This window comes from Eutrigla gurnardus (assembly GCF_963514095.1).
Source record: "Eutrigla gurnardus genome assembly, chromosome: 6".
NCBI lineage: Eukaryota > Metazoa > Chordata > Actinopteri > Perciformes > Triglidae > Eutrigla > Eutrigla gurnardus.
Genome location: NC_139920.1, coordinates 21162349 through 21178633, shown reverse-complemented (window position 1 = coordinate 21178633; position 16285 = coordinate 21162349). Strand labels below are relative to the sequence as shown.

Below are 16285 nucleotides of genomic sequence, written 5' to 3'. Positions count from 1 at the left end.
TTAACGCCACTTGAGTAGCTATTTTAGCCCAAACTTTAACATTTTTGTTACATAACATCTATACAAAAGTAACAGCATTTTTTATTCTATCTCAAACATTGACTTATTTGTCATGTAACCAGTGTTAATTTCGTTAACGAAAACTATGACGAAATATGTTTTTTTCTATGACTAAGACGAGACGATGACAAGCTAAAAATAGATCCTTGATGATAAAAACTATGACGAGATGTCTGCTTCGTTTTCGTTAACGAGACGGGACGGGACTAAAATGTTAATGGTGTGTTCTACGGACATTAAAAAAAAAACATATGTTTTTTTCCTCTTAAACTAGAGAAGCGGGGCTAAACAACGGTACCCTGCTTGCCCATGTGAGCGATTTATTTCTGACAACAAAACAAATGCGTAAAGTTGTAAAGATGTGACTAGATGTCTCCTCGTCTCCGTGGCGCATTTCTCCGTTTTGTTTATGTATATCGATCATTATTTTCATCCGCCATCTTGCTAGTGACGTATAGAGTTACGTTTATGCATCGGACGCTCGTATTGGCTAATTTATACTTGTTTTGTTATGTAACTTCCACATGTAAGTAACTCCATTTCCATAGTCCTAAACGTGGACATGTGTTTTTACATAACTTCCATTCTTTTAAGAACATTAAGAACCCGACATACAAAGGAAAGGAATGTTTGGCCTTCATGTGTCACTACCTCTGGCCTGTAAAATGTAAAATGAGGTAAGTTATCAAACTTTCCAGAGCTGGAAGATATTCAGCCTTTTCTATTTTAAGAACCTCCACTGTCCGGAGCGCTAAAGCTCGGCCAACTTCTTATCTGGGACTTTATTGTTCTCAGAGACAGCAAACTTCACTCCCATTGAGGAGGGGGGAAATAAATATCTAGAATTCTTGATCCGCTCGCTCTGAGGTCTATAAATGGTTTGTTCTGTCCCGAGTCGCCGGGTAGAAAAGGCTTTTTACCTTTTAGGAATATTAGAAAGAGGCTTTGCTTCGGGTTCTGTAGTTCAGCTCCTTCAAGGGCATCAACGTTTCATTGAAACTCCTGCTTTTCACTCTCAAAACAGCTAGGCGGAAAAACAAAGGGATGAACTATTGTGATTGTGGAAGCGAGGCAGCTCATTACTATGGACGAGTGAACCAGGTGCTGTTGACTGTTTTGGAGGTTGTCATGTGATGTTGTTTATCTACATGTGAATGCTATTGCTGTTTTTCATCAGCACACACACCCTCCGCTGAATAAAAAAATAAAATAAGCTAAAGTACAGCTGACCTTGAGCGTTCAACACCGTCCTTTATTATTTGTCTTTATTCTTAAGAGTGTGCAGCCGTGTGAGCAGCTCTGTGAGGGAGGAACTGCACATTCAAATGTGTTTTTTTAAGCTATAAACTAAATTAAATAACTGTACTGGGATGAAACGCATCAACTAATCTTAACATTTCTTACCAGATTAAAAAGAACATCTGCATTTGATGGTTGAAATTGATTTACATCAGCCATAATCTTTCAAGACCAATCCTGAGATGGGACGAATCTATCATGAAATAAATAAATGTCTATCTATCTAATCTAATCTGACCCCCGGTCAGTTTTACTTTTTCATTCACCACCGAGCAGCATTACAATCACCACTGTTCTCCCTTTTCAGCACGTTACAAAATCTGGTAAAAAAAAACATGATTATGGTTACATTACGTTGAATGTTTCTCATTAACGGCTGGCTTGTTAGCTAGTTAGCTAGCTAACACGTCTTCCGGACCTGATTACGGTTCTACCACGAATGATGTTTGTTAATTTAAAAGTTAAGAAAGTGAACTACTACTCAGTGAACTACAACATCACCAACATGGCTCGTCTTGGTAGCTAGCTAGCTAACTTAGCTATGTTCCGTCTCTAATGTAACGTTATTTTAGCTGATGTGTTTTTCTCTTTTTATCAGCCGGGAAAAGAAATGAATGAGTGAGAACCTGTTGTTAGCGTGAGTACCATCCTGGTACTGAACACACGGGCATTGTAGCTTCAGCGAGACATGGGTGTGTAATTTTTATAATTACGTATTTTTCGCAGTCTTACGCTTAAACAGATTGTGAAAAGTCGCGCGTTCATTTTCTTCTTTACTGGATAAAAACACATAAGCTAAGATAATTAATTTGCATTAGTAACAGAACGTAGCTAAGTTAGCTAGCCAGCAAGACGAGCTAACGACAAAATGCGACTTTCTTGACGTGCAAAATTATCTTTTAATTTGACAAACATCATACGTGTAATTCATGGCACAATTCCAACAAGATAAATAAGTCTACTCATGATGGTCAATTTGAAGGGGCGGGACTTAGCCTCTCTCTAGCCGATGTCTTATATGGCACCTTTAACACTTATAATGGACCGAAGTGCAGGATTCATCAGCCCCGGTTGTTAAGCTCGTCCTCCTGCAGTGACTCATCAGTTAGCGGCCCGTTCGGTCAACCCCGAGCCGTTTATAACTCTGCTGCCTTCCGACGCCCACGGTCCGTTATCACAAACACGCTAATAGAAGTGCGGGTCACATTTCCACACAGAACGTCACATCCACGCTGTTTCACCGTGGAACATCACGCTTCTACATTTAGAAATAAACCAGTGTTGTCAGGGGGTTGTTAATGTGTTTGTTTTGTGTGTGTATTTTGCAGGCAACCTATCGTCCTTTCCTGCGGCAGATCCTGGAGGAAGTCTTCCACCCTGACCGACTGGAGTGTCCCGACATCGAGCACATGTCCGGGGGACTCACGGACCTGCTGAAGACCGGCTTCAGCATGTTCATGAAGGTCAGACACGCTGCACGTTTGTAAGGAATGAGGTCAGCTCTGACACATCATGCTTACACACTCCCTGGACAAACCAATCACCTTCTGCTGCCGCTGGAGGTTGAAACCCGATTAGACTCATGTGTCATAAATTTGCCCTCGAGCTGCCTGCTCTGCCCCCCGTGTCAAGAAATACAATTACTGCATGTAGTGAAAGGAGCATTTATACACGAGGGATCTCGCTCGTCCACGTGTCTCTGCATGGATTCACCAGCTGCTTCTTTTCACATTTACAAAGCACGGTTTTTGCTTCGCGACATGGGCTCAACACCCCCGCAGCCGCCATCACCGCCGCTCTGTGTAACGGGCCGAGCGGCGCAGCGGGTCGGTGGCTTTGTTTGACGAGGCTTTGTCCCGTGGAATCTCCAGCTCAAGAGGAGATGCCCAGCAGACAGCGTGAACGAGTACTTGTGTTGTGCATAAGAGTTCTAGTATTTAACTATTAATTAAAGTCATTTTTAATGGGCCGCCCCATAGAAATAAAAATACGTAGTAGAAAGGACGTTTCCATTCAGATTAACGTAGCAGGACAGAACGGTACCATGGAATGCTTCTGTAACGCAACACTGGTTACAGAAAATTAGTTGAGCGGCGTCAGTGCTGGCGCTAAACAGTCCCTCATACTCACGCCACCCCGGTCCGGAGAAGGTTAGCTAGCTAACATAGCTAGCTAGCTAGCTATCTTAGCTCCAAGCTTGGCCAAGTTCCCTCATACTCATGCCATGCCAGTCCAGCGAAAGTTAGCTAGTGAGCGAACTTAGCTAGCTAGCCTTCTTAGTTAAGTTTGCTCATCCTCATGCCACCCCAGTCCGGAGAAGGTTAGCAAGCTAACTTAGATAGCCGTCCGTCTCCAGAACTGCTTCCGCTCTCTTGCAGGGGGAACTGCGTAATCACTTCACAGGCGCCCCTCTGATGCATTGTTACCATGACAACTCAATACAATCACTATTTTCTATAACATCGTAACCAGAAACCATTAATTCTTATTCAAGTTTTTCAGATTCCAGAAATAAATAAATTAATTGAATTAATAAAAAGAAAATGCTGACAGGACATTACTTGAATTAAAATAAACGTACTTAAACTTTAAAACGTTAAACAATTTTTTTTTTTTTTTTTTTTAATATATTATCTGTTTTAGTTCACAGAAAACGTTGGATTTGCTGAAAAGGGGGGAAATTGGTGGCAGAAATGATTACACTTTTTAGTCATTTATTTGGTTAATCTTTCTTTTAGTAGTAAAATAGTTTTGTTTCCAAGTTTTGAAAGCAGCAAAAAGACACAACTACCAGGTTATATTAATATTTCTCTCTCAGCAGACGTGCAGTTTTGGTCCTTGTTGGTGATGTATATCCACCGCTGAACAGATCGCTATCCACATCTGGGCCTGTTTAAACAGATGATTATGGAGGGTGGGGGGGCACTAGACCGGTTGTGTAACCATGGCCTAGTTTTTGCACAAATTAAGAAACTTGGCCCATGAAGCACCAACACAGACGGACTTAAATCTATAAACCTGGACTCTGAGCGTTCCATAGGAGCACACCCTTCATGCTATAAAACAAGCCAATAAAAGTGTATTTTTAGCCGCAGGGCCTAATGTGTTCTCCAGTCTGGATTCAGAAGAAATCTGGTGCACTGTTTGCTTAAACTGTCATCTAAAACCAAAATTGGGTCTGCGAGTTAGTGTCTGGGTGTTTGGTGTTTAGTCTTTGACAGACTAGTTGTAGCCTACAAGAGATCTGGATCCTGGTTCCTTCAGGTTAATTCTCCGTCTGACCAACACCTGCAACCACAATATGAGTTTCAATTAGTTTTAGGCCCTAAATTCCCCGGATATCGAATGCTGATGAAGCACTCTTCTCTTTTCAGTGTGATGTTGTCTCGTGCTTCAAGAGCAAAGAAACTTAAATTAAGTTTATTTTTTTAGAAGCAAATCCTGTTTACAGGGAAACATTTGATTTCGGTAGCATCCATCCGTGAATCTGTTATCTTCAAAAACAACGTTTTCCAGGTGATCCAGGAATGGCATTCCCAGGCCAGACTAGATGTATAATCCTCTCCAGCATCTTCTGGGTCTGCTCCAGGTTCCCTGTGGAACTTTTGCAGAAAAACCTTCCAGAAAAAGGTCAGATGTTGAACCTGCCTCAACCGCCCCTCCGAGATTCAGATCACCAGATCTCTAAACGCCGTCTTCACTTTGCAAAGTCCCAGATACGCCCGGAAACTAAAACCAATGCATATGAACTTGAAAAGTCTGTCTGAGACACCTGATGTATCAGCCGGGGTAATGAATCCCAACTGGTGGGTCCCAATCCAAAAGGGTCGGGGTCGACTTTGTCCCAGAGGGAACTAGGTTGCGTCCGTGTTGGTTTTGACCATTGGATCACGGCTGTACCCATAATGCCACAGTTGTGCCCTTAAAGTAAACTTTGGGTCATGTGACTCGTTACACATTACAGCAAATAAGGAAGCTAACTTCCACCGCCCCTTCCACCTTGGGACCTTATTTCGAAAAGAATATGTATGGTAGTCAACGACAAGAGACAAGTATAACCGTTGAAGTGTAAGACTGCGAAAATACATAATTAGACGACGCGCCCAAAAGTTGCATTAGCTACGATGCCTGTGTGTTCGGTACCAGAATGTAACGCTACTCACGCTAACAACAGATTTCGCTCCGTCTTTCTCTTCCGGCTGATAAAAAGAGTTGCTGGATAAAAACACATCGGCTAAGATAAAGCTACATTGGTGATGGAACATAGCTAAGTTAGCTAGCTGGTTACCAAGACGAGCTAACGGCCGTGTTGGTGACATACCTAGCTAAGTTAGCTAGCTAGCAGGACGAGCTAACGGATGTGCTGGTGACGTACCTAGCTATAAGTTAGCTAACTAGCTAGCAAGATGAGCTAACAGCCCTGTTGGTGACGTACGTTGTGTTGATACCAGTGATGTAGTTCACTGAGCGGTTTCACCCTTTAAGATTTTCCTTTTGTTCTTGTTCTTTCAATATGTGCAAAATAAAATAGAAAATGCATCTTTTAAACTGACAAACGTCATATTTATAATTCAAACATTTGACTCTTACTGTTGACTTTGGACATATTTTTTCCAAAATGATGTCCCATGGGGAACACCAGAAGGGTGCGGGACCATGAAACATAGTCAAGAACATTACATTTTAATCAATTGAATTCAATCCTTTTCTTAAACCAATGTTACCCTTTTAACTTCTAATTTATTACATTTTAATCACTTTCAATGACTTAAATAATCATGAATTTTCATAACAGAAAAATATTAAAAATGAAACACGTCATCAAATATTTCTTAAATTAATCAGAGTTGACACAGTGAATATTATATTATTATATTGTTATAATCCTGCCAAATGTAGACAAAAGAAACCTGTTTTTTATTCCAGGAGAAATCAAAAGTAGCCCCACTGAGCAGAAACTGGTCCATTCTGGAAACGCCGGGCACATCTCACATCTTGCCTCTACACACTTCCACAAGCCCCTCCCCCTCCGCCGCCTGCATGGCAGTCCACGTGGCTCAGCCTCCGAGCCGCCGTGTGTCCATGGACACGGTGGAAACACACAATTTAAACACAGAGTTGTCGTGTGTCTAAAAAAACACAGAATTAAAAAATAAATCATTTATTATCACACGTTAATGTATTTATTTATTTGTTTTTAGGCTTAACACATGTTGCATCACCGTGGACATGCTTCCTCGCAGCCGGCCGGAGGCTTCACGTGTGCAGCCACTCGCTCTGCTCCTGCTCCGCCCCCCTGCAGCTCTGATTGCTCGGTTGGCATTCAGAGACCGCGTTTGTGTCCTCGCTGCCACCAGGGGCAACCAATAGCACACGGCCATTACCCCTCCCCCTGCAGTCAATAGGCAGAGACCTCACACACATTTACCCTGCTGTTAGTATTCATCCTTACGGCCACGGTTACCGAAGCCCCTTTGCCGTGCGAGCACACGTGTCGGCCATGATGACACCGAGGTGAGCCAACGGCTTCGTTTTCTCAGCCTCAAAGTGTCCTGGAGGCTTCCGCTCGCATCACCGTGGTATCACACATGTTCGGCCGAGCGGTGACTCAGCATTTAAACAGAGAAAGAGAGAGAGAGGAAATGATAGAGGCTTGTTGATCACAGACCGTTCTATAATAGGAAACCAGGGGAGACTGGTAACTGGTTCTCGGGTAAATTTAGAGCCTCCATAACACGTATAATTCTTCTTCCTCCTCCTCTTCTTCTTCTTCTTCTTCTTCTTCTCCTTCTTCTTCTTCTTCTTCTTTACTAGTGGAAGGATTTTCTCCTAAATTCACCAAAAGTTCATCAGATCATGCCTCATTTGCATGTTCATAACATAAAATAAGACGTCGGTAATCAGCTGGGTTTTTTCCCTATTCCCCTTAAAACACACTGACTAATCACGGCATCCCGTCTTCCCTCCAGGTGACCCGTCCACACCCCAGCGACAACCCTCTGCTCTTCCTCTTCCTGGTTGGCGGCGTGACGCCGTCGGAGCTCCGCCTCGTCAAGGAGATCGCCACCACAAACAAACCAGGCGTCCAGGTTAGTCCTCGTCAGCTTTTCTGGGATGTTCAGTTCTTTTTTAGTTTCCTTATTAATAGAACAAAAACACGAGGTTTTATCACTCATGGTGTCAGTTAGTGAAGCCTCTCAGATCTCTGAAAAAGAAAAAAAATTAACAAATCTTTGTCAGACTTGATTCAACTTTAATTTAGGCCCTTCTGGAGGCAACTAATGGCTAATGGACCATTTAGGCTCAAACCGAACAAGATATCAGATGAGCACTAACTGTTTTTATGAAGTGTCACTATTTCTATTCTAAAATGAAAATGGAGCAAAATTAGCTTTCGATTTCAATCTTCAGATTCAAAAATAGGATCCGTTATACTTTTGTTTCTCTCCGCCCACACCGATCTGCACGTGTCCACAGCTTTAAAGACGACATGTAGCTTACGAGGAGCATGCATCTAAAAGACGACATGGTGTATCTTACAAGGAGCATGCAGCTAAAAGACGACATGGTGTATCTTACAAGGAGCATGCATCTAAAAGACGACATGGTGTATCTTACAAGGAGCATGCATCTAAAAGACGACATGGTGTATCTTACAAGGAGCATGCATCTAAAAGACGACATGGTGTATCTTACAAGCAGCATGCAGCTAAAAGACGACATGGTGTATCTTACAAGGAGCATGCATCTAAAAGACGACATGGTGTATCTTACAAGGAGCATGCATCTAAAAGACGACATGGTGTATCTTACAGGGAGCATGAATCTAAAAGACGACATGGTGTATCTTACAGGGAGAATGCATCTAAAAGACGACATGGTGTATCTTACAGGGAGAATGCAGCTAAAAGACGACATGGTGTATCTTACTGGGAGCATGCAGCTAAAAGACAACATGGTGTATCTTACAGGGAGCATGCAGCTAAAAGACGACATGGTGTATCTTACAAGGAGCATGCATCTAAAAGACGACATGGTGTATCTTACAGGGAGCATGCAGCTAAAAGACGACATGGTGTATCTTACAAGGAGCATGCATCTAAAAGACGACATGGTGTATCTTACAGGGAGCATGCATCTAAAAGACGACATGGTGTATCTTACAAGGAGCATGCAGCTAAAAGACGACATGGTGTATCTTACAGGGAGAATGCATCCTATGTGGTTGTTTGATGTGTCCATTAAAAAGGTTACATGTCATCATCCATAAGCAGCTGTTATTCCATCAGTTGAGGCTGCGGGAGGTTTTTAATAGTCTTCCTTTCGAAATGCAAAACCGTAAATCCTCGTGAATTGGAACTCGGTCACGGTGCATCAGATACTCGGCGATGAGGGCAGAGCGGTGCTGGCGAAGAATGTTACCACTGACCTACATACGCAGCAGGCTCAGATCAGGTGTAGAGGTGGGGAGTGTCAGCGGCATGGCGCGCCTATTAACGCCGTAATTGCGTCAGTGAGACGCCTCGTCTGTCCCGCATGGCGCTTTAAGTGCAGATTACGAATTCGGTCCAGAACCAGACATGCAAAAACATGCAGATGAATGTTTTTTGTTTTGTGTTTTGGTTTTTCTGTTGCGAGGGGGGAGGCAAAGGCGAGGCCGATGTGGGTTCGTCTTAATAAAAGGGTTTTGGAGAAGGAGCAATGAAAGGGCCCAGTCCACGATCAAAGACTTCCACGTGGTAATCAGGGAAACCGAATAAAAGTGTGTGTGTGGGCGCATTGATGTCTGCGGACGTCGACGTGCTGAAAACAAAAACCACAAAGGTTTCTTTGGTCCTGCACTCCTGGACTCGATTCCTCCCAAAACGTCCTGCGCCACTACAAACAGGCGGGTTGCCAGATATGCTGCTCCTCTGTGATACAACCTTCTGTTAAGAGGACGAAGCTTTGTCACCATCTATTATTTTTATATTGTCTTTTAACTGTACTTTTAACTGTTTTAAACGTGACCTTGAGTCAAATATAATGCATTATTATTGTTATTATTGTTGTTATTATTACTATTATAAGCCTCAGCTACAGGGACTTTAAAGTCCGTCTGCAGGTGTCCTAACGTTTTAGTTCCCACACCACAAAGCTGCATTGAGAAGTGAGTTTCAAACGAGTCCACAAAAGTCCAAATAGGGAGGTCTGGGTGGACTGGAGACCACGGTGTATATCCTGTATGGACCAAGTTCTTTCGGGAAGTAACAAAGTAAAAATACTTTGTAACTGTACTTAAGTAGAATTTTCAGGTATCTTGTGCTTATCTTGACTGTTTATTTGATTTGATTTTACTCCCTACATTTAAGAACAAATATCTGTACTTTGTACTCCTTCTATTTTCAAAACAGACTTGTTACTTTAGTTTTAATGCATTTTAGGGAAATTATAGATAGATTTATTCTCATAAATATGACGAGAGTTTCAGTTAGCCTTGTTTAAAAAAATCATCCAGTAGAAATGCCCTTCATAGGGATACTTTATACTTTGAGTAGTTTGACACACAGCACTTATACTAAGGGCTGGCTCAGGTTTGCCTCGGACCGGCTCTTAGTTAATACATTGCTTATCCGCCGTCTAACGATTGTGTTGTGTTCTGGTCCAGGTGCTGATCTTGTCTACCCGGTTACTGAGGCCGACGGATATCCCCGAGCTGCTCTTCAACACCCAGAGACTATTCCCGGATATCGGCGTCTAAAACATTGGAAACACGCCGGGAAAACAACGCAAACGCCGTGAGTCCAGCCTGAATCACTGTCGAGGGCTGTAAGTGGAAATCAAGGAAACGATTCACAACATTCCTGTTGATGTCCGAGTGTTTAAAGGCCTTTGCGTCTTTAATGATACCGAGATGCAAAATAATCGTCACAAACTCATCGTACATAACATTTGCATTCTTTCTGAAAACACTTGCGACATAAATTTATATTGACATGCAAATGAATGTCGTCGGCTGTGTAAAGGCCTCAAATCTAAACTGTATATTAATTATGATATAATCACCTGTTGGGTTTTTGTGTTTTTCTTTGGAGATGAATCAGAAATCTGTAGTATTTTTCTGTGCGAGAAAATGTTAACTTGAAACAATAATAAAAAATAAAAAAAACGTTCCCAACACACTCGTGTGATCGCCGCCTTTTTATTTGCACGCGTCACGCTTGGAGTCGTTAGTCGGTTTGACCAGGCGGCGTTACGACAGAGGGAATACACACTCGCTCCGCTCACACCTCCACAATCACATGGTGAAGGAGCGGAATGATTAACAAGTCGTTTCACGCTGTCTGCTAAGGCCCATAATTTACTCTCACACCTCCTCCCCCTCCCTCCCTTTTCATTCTCTCCAACATGAATCACTTCAGTGATTTCACCACCTACACAAGTCCCCCGTCAGCGAGAGAAAGAACAGTAAATCCTCCACTTTGAGGATGTTCAGAATTCACTAATTAGTTTCTGGATTGTAAATAAACTTCTTTCACAAAAAAAAACTCAGCATGGTTTTCTCCCGGGAGATGAAAACCCCCTCAGAAGATTCCCCTGAATTAAAAACTAACATGAACTCTTCCAACTGGGCTCAGCCTTTTGTTATGATTTTCCTTTATCAGCACGGTTTTGGAGGATTCTACGGTCTCTCAGGTTGTTTGTACAGGATTGTGTTCACACGTTGGTCCAATGACCTTCTCCAGAGTGAGTAATCTCCCTCACAGCGGCGGCGATGATGTTTGTCATTGTGCCGTGGAGCCGAGATCATCACATCGCCTCACAGCGGGAGAGTGTTGTATCACTTTCTGACGTTACACTTGTGTAACACCCAAGGACTTAAACGTCACTGTCTTCCACCACGCACAAACAAAATTATGACTTGATTGGACTAATTCCTCTGCCATTGGAGGAGACACAACAAACCGGTGTTGCTGATTGATTCGAATCGGTGACAGGCCCCACCTCTTTAGCTCTTATTGCAAGGACGAATAAATAGTTTATAAAGTTTCATCCAAGTTTCCAATCTTTATAAAAGGAACCCAACAGAGATCATTTTCACTTTTTTTTTTTTTTTTAATCAGGAAAATATGCTACCACACAGGTTTATTTATTTGTGTGCCCAAACGTTTGTTTTCCTTTCAATAGCAGCTGGTTATTTTTGCACACTTGTTTCTATGTATCCAAAAAAATTTACAAAAAGTAAAGTCTGCAAAATCATTGTAATTAATACATAATTAAATATTTAATTTGGTGCCCAATTGTTTTTGGTTCCCTTTCCTTCCATTTTGTGATTTTTCATTGATTTATAGCAGCTGGTTTTGTGTCATCATGTCCGTTTAGATCGAAAAACTTCATATAAAATTACATCATAGGAGCAAGTACATGTTTTAATTTATTTTGGTTGGAAAATATGCAGCCCGACATACTGATTGATGCCATGTCAGTTTATAAAAAGCTGCTGTCAAAGCACATGAATTTATGAATGATGAAAAAACAGAGACATCATATCATTTCTTTTCTTCTTTTATTGTGAACAAAAAGGTGACTTTGTAACAAAAAAAATAATGGCCCTTTGGCTCATTTCATTTTCTATAAAGTGCAAACAAATCGCTACATGCTGTGTCTGCTGACCCGCTACGACCCCCGTCACACCTCATCATCAGTGCCCCCCCCCCCCCAGCAGCTGCTTTAATACCAGCATTTAGTGGCAGTGTGAATAAAGAGCCGCAGCGCTGCTGAAAATAAGCCGTCCTTCAGAGCTGCTGTTGCCAGGAGATCTGGATCTATAGTTTCTGAGAGTCTCACACGGCATCCGTGTTTTCTCCTCCTGAACGCATGTTGCACCTCCTCCCTGCGTCCCCTCATACACGGTTCCAACAGGACCCGCCACTTTTTAAAAAGGTCCTCCAGCCTCTCACTGAGCCTTCCTCAGACCAGACTGGTACGGGACTTTGGCGTCGAAGATTTCATCTTCCAGCCTCCAATGCTTTCGTTCTCTGGCCACTCGGGACCACGTTCAACGTTCTAGTCCGCCTCACACCGAGGTCACGGTCCTGACTTTGGCCGACAGCGCCTGCTTGAAGCGCCTCTTCAGGTCTTGCATGTTGGGCGACTTGGGCCTGGGGATGAGGGGCGAGCGCCTCTTCTCCGTGGCGGCGCTGCCGGCCGAGTTGGAGGCGGGCGGCGGCTGTTTGGCGAGCTGGCAGCAGAGCCGGTGGAAGGCCTTGTGCACCTGGCTGTAGTCCTCGCTGGCCGAGACCTCGTAGAAGGAGCAGCCCAGCGTGGCCGCCAGCAGGGGGCCCTGCTGGGAGTCGACCCGCCTCAGGTGCAGCAGGTCCGCCTTGTTGGCTAGCAGGATCACGGGGGGCATGTTGGCACCCCCAGTGCGCACGACTAGCTGGTGCAGCTGCTCGATCAGAGCGAAGCTGCGGCAGTCTGTCACCGAGTACACCAGCACCACGGCGTCCGCCCACTGGATGGAGCAGGTCACGTGATCCGCCAGGTTGACGCCGTTATCTGTCATCTGGGAAAAGACAAAGGGGAGAACGGATTTAAAATACAATTCAGTAAATGAAGATTAAACGGTCATGCAACTGATCTGTAGTCATGACAGGAATGCAGACAAGAGCTATAGTGTTACTCCTCCAGAACAGTAAGGTCGGGGAGTCTGGACCAGGGTATCACTTACCCCGGCCTCAGACATCCATTAGCCTAAATGGGAGATTAGACGGCCAGACTGAAGGGCTCTACACACGCGAGTCTTCGGTTCTGGACCGGTGCCCAGTCAGGAGAGGATTATATGATCTTAACAGCTACACGGCAAAGCAAATCATATCATCTTTCTGTTGGATTATCCAACACGTTTCCATACGTTGAACCCTGTCCGCTCTGCTACCTCATAGCCTTTATGATTTATGGTAAATAAGGATAACACTATAAGGGGAAAACAGGAGAAACTCAGCTCAGAGGGAGATAATCTACTCTAGGTTCTTAAATGCTGTTTTTTTTAAATATGTAGATCCTACATTTTACACTATTCTGTTTAAGTACACTGTGAGAGATGCACACACAAAAAACAGTCAACATCCTGGTACGTAAACGCATCTTACCTCCACACCGGGAGTGTCCTGAACCTGGATGGTCACCTGCTCGGCATCCACCTGGACTTCTCTGGAGTACAGATTACCTGCGCACACACAAAGAGAAGAAACTAGTTAACACCAATATTTTCATCATCAGCGGATTATAAAGCCAAATCAACAGATGTTAAGCTCATGTACTCACCAGCATTCCTCTCATAGTCTCCGATGAAGCGCCTCGTCAGGAATCTCACCACAAGCGCTGAAATAAAAAATAGAAAAGACCGCTATTAGAACATTTACGGGAATACAAACGGGGACGTCCATCGCCTCCGCGGACATCGCGGTGTTTAACACATTTTATTTTAACGTTTCTCACCTGTTTTCCCAACTCCGCCGCCTCCTATCACCGCCATCTTAATGACCCGGTTCGGTACCGAGCATTCGGGCGCCTGGTACTCCGCGATGGTCGTCATGTTCTGGATGAGACGCATGTTGTTGTTGTTGGTTTGTCGGTTTGTTTTCACGTCCAAGGAAGCAACAAAAAAAAGCACTTCTCCAACGTGTTTCAAAAGCCTTCGGGTGTCGTTAAATCCTGAGTCGGTCCGGGTGTTGAATTCGCGTAACGCTTAGAAGTTCCGTAACGTGGCGGGGAGATGAAACGGTAGCTGCACCGGGACCGTGAATACAGCAGCACAGAAGGGCTCGCGGCTTTTATAGCGCTCGAGCGGAGACCGAATCTGATTGGGCGCTGCTCACCCCCCGCCCCCCCTCCCTCCCTCGTGCGCCCCCGCCTACACGTGTATGTACATCTGGCAGAAGCGGAGAGAGAGGGAGAGAGAGAGAGCCGTGCAGCAGCAGGTGGGAGCGGCGGCTGCTGCTGCTGTCCGCCTGAACAGGCGCTCTGATGGCGGGGAGAAGAAACGTGTTGGCCCGCTGCTGTCATAGAGACAACCAGTGCAGACCAAAACTAGAAGATGACACCATGACACCTCCCAACTTTATTTAGGTTTACTTGTGTTATTCTTTGTGTTTCATCTTTGTTGCTTTCATTATTCTTGGAGTCATTTTATGTCAATTTATAATTATTTTCTTACTGTTTAAGGTCATTTTTAGTCTCTTTGTAGTCATTTTCTTACTATTTGCAGTCATTTTCTTACTCTTTATAGTCATTTTCTTACTCTACAGTCATTTTTAGTCTGTTTATAGTCATTTTCTTACTCTTTATAGGAATTTTCTTACTCTTTACACAAATTTTTAGTCTGTTTACAGTAATTTTCTTACTCTTTATAGTCGTTTTTAGTCTGTTTACAGTAATTGTCTTACTCTTTACAGTCATTTTCTTACTCTTTATAGTCGTTTTTAGTCTCTTTGTATTAATTGTATTACTTGAAGGTCGTTTTAAATCTCTTTGTAGTCATTTTGGCATCACAAGGTTTCTGAAAATGTGTTAAAATATGCAAATTAGGTATTATCTTATTAAATATGCACATACATTTCCAAAACATAAATCTGAACATTGAATGAGACCAGATTCACACATTCTTATTTCATTATGTTGAAACATTCGAGTCAATACAGCCTGAAATCCTCAAACTGATCAGTGAAAGAAAAAGCAATGTTTCTACCTACAGGTGTCTCTAATCTTATTTTTAATTTTTTAATTTTTTTGGTAAACAAATAGTCACAACCTCAAAATACAACCAGCAGTTTTTTTCTTCTTCTTTCTGCTGCATGTTCCCTGCGTCTGAACGCCACCGCGTACTTCCTGTTCATCCTGGCGTTGCAGCTGATGTTACCTGTTCAGACATGCCCCGAAACCTGGCCTCGTTCACACATTGGGGGGTTAATGGCTGCTGATGTTGTACAAATAGACCCCCCCACGCACACACACACACATTCACACATAATTAAACAGACTCATTAATTCCGTTGATGTGAAAGCCTCCACAAGTTACAGAACACTTCACACAGTTATTCATTGACGAAAGGCAGCAGAGGACCGTAAATGTACCTTCAGGGCTCCAGCAGCTCGTCATCACTGACTCACATTTTTTTTAAGTCAATAAAGTTGACAATGAAATCAAATGAATCAATGCAACAATCAAATCCAGCAAACACTTCATTGAACAAGAGCTTTACTATGTGATGCAACCGGTGAAGGAAGTGACCATATTTGGACTGTGGAGGAGCGACGGGTGGGTCAGAGCAGCACCCCGATACTGCATCTGGATCCATCTGGATTCTGATGTGAAGCTGCTAACAAAGTTAGCTTCTATAATTCAAGGTCAACTTTACAGCTAAAGTGTTCAAGTCATCTTAGTCGCTAACTAGCATTGGTAGCGTGGTCGCGACCTGTCAATCAACCAGGTAAGCCCCGCCCCCTAAAGCAACATCCCCTGCTTTCTGGTCTGTTGGACTCTTAAATGGACCATAATGTACTACATGAACATCGTGCTGGATTGAAGGAGACTTGAATTTCTCCTAGACTTCTTGTTGCAACCAGAGGAGTCACCCCCTGATGGCCAGCAGAGGGAATGACAGTTTAATAGTGCATGCAGGTGGGAATCATCGGGACAAAGTGTCTATTTTAAGAAGAGCTGCTGCTCATCCTGTTGATATTTCAGGCCACAAATAAGTTGAGCAGCTGCTCTGATTTACCTTGTGTCGTCTCTTTGTCCAACTTTCTTCTATCCCCCCCCCCACACACCCCCCCACACACCCACACACACACACACACACAACCCCTCCCTCCCATCTTTCATTCGTGCTCATGTGCTCTGAGGTATTTTGGCATCCCCTCCATCTGTGATTACAGTCTGGTA

At 43.4% G+C, this 16285-nt stretch overlaps 2 protein-coding genes across 2 annotated transcripts in view; one reads left to right on the top strand and one right to left on the bottom strand.

The window, feature by feature from the left end:
- scfd2 (sec1 family domain containing 2) overlaps positions 1-10529 on the top strand; it is a 100832-nt gene extending 90303 nt beyond the window's left edge. Inside the window, exons 7-9 of the mRNA XM_084011202.1 lie at positions 2688-2822; positions 7329-7448; positions 10007-10529. Coding sequence (XP_083867328.1) covers positions 2688-2822; positions 7329-7448; positions 10007-10099 — 348 coding nt within the window. The 3' untranslated portion in view covers positions 10100-10529. The remainder of the gene's footprint in view (positions 1-2687; positions 2823-7328; positions 7449-10006) is intronic.
- Positions 10530-11773: 1244 nt separating this feature from the next.
- rasl11b (RAS-like, family 11, member B) lies at positions 11774-14130 on the bottom strand. Its single transcript, XM_084011218.1, has 4 exons — positions 13840-14130; positions 13666-13722; positions 13491-13567; positions 11774-12904 (listed from the first exon to the last, which is right to left on the bottom strand). The coding sequence occupies exons 1-4, from the start codon at positions 13952-13954 to the stop codon at positions 12416-12418; spliced, it is 738 nt and encodes a 245-aa protein (XP_083867344.1). The 5' UTR covers positions 13955-14130; the 3' UTR covers positions 11774-12415.
- Between the last annotated feature and the right edge of the window lie 2155 nt (positions 14131-16285).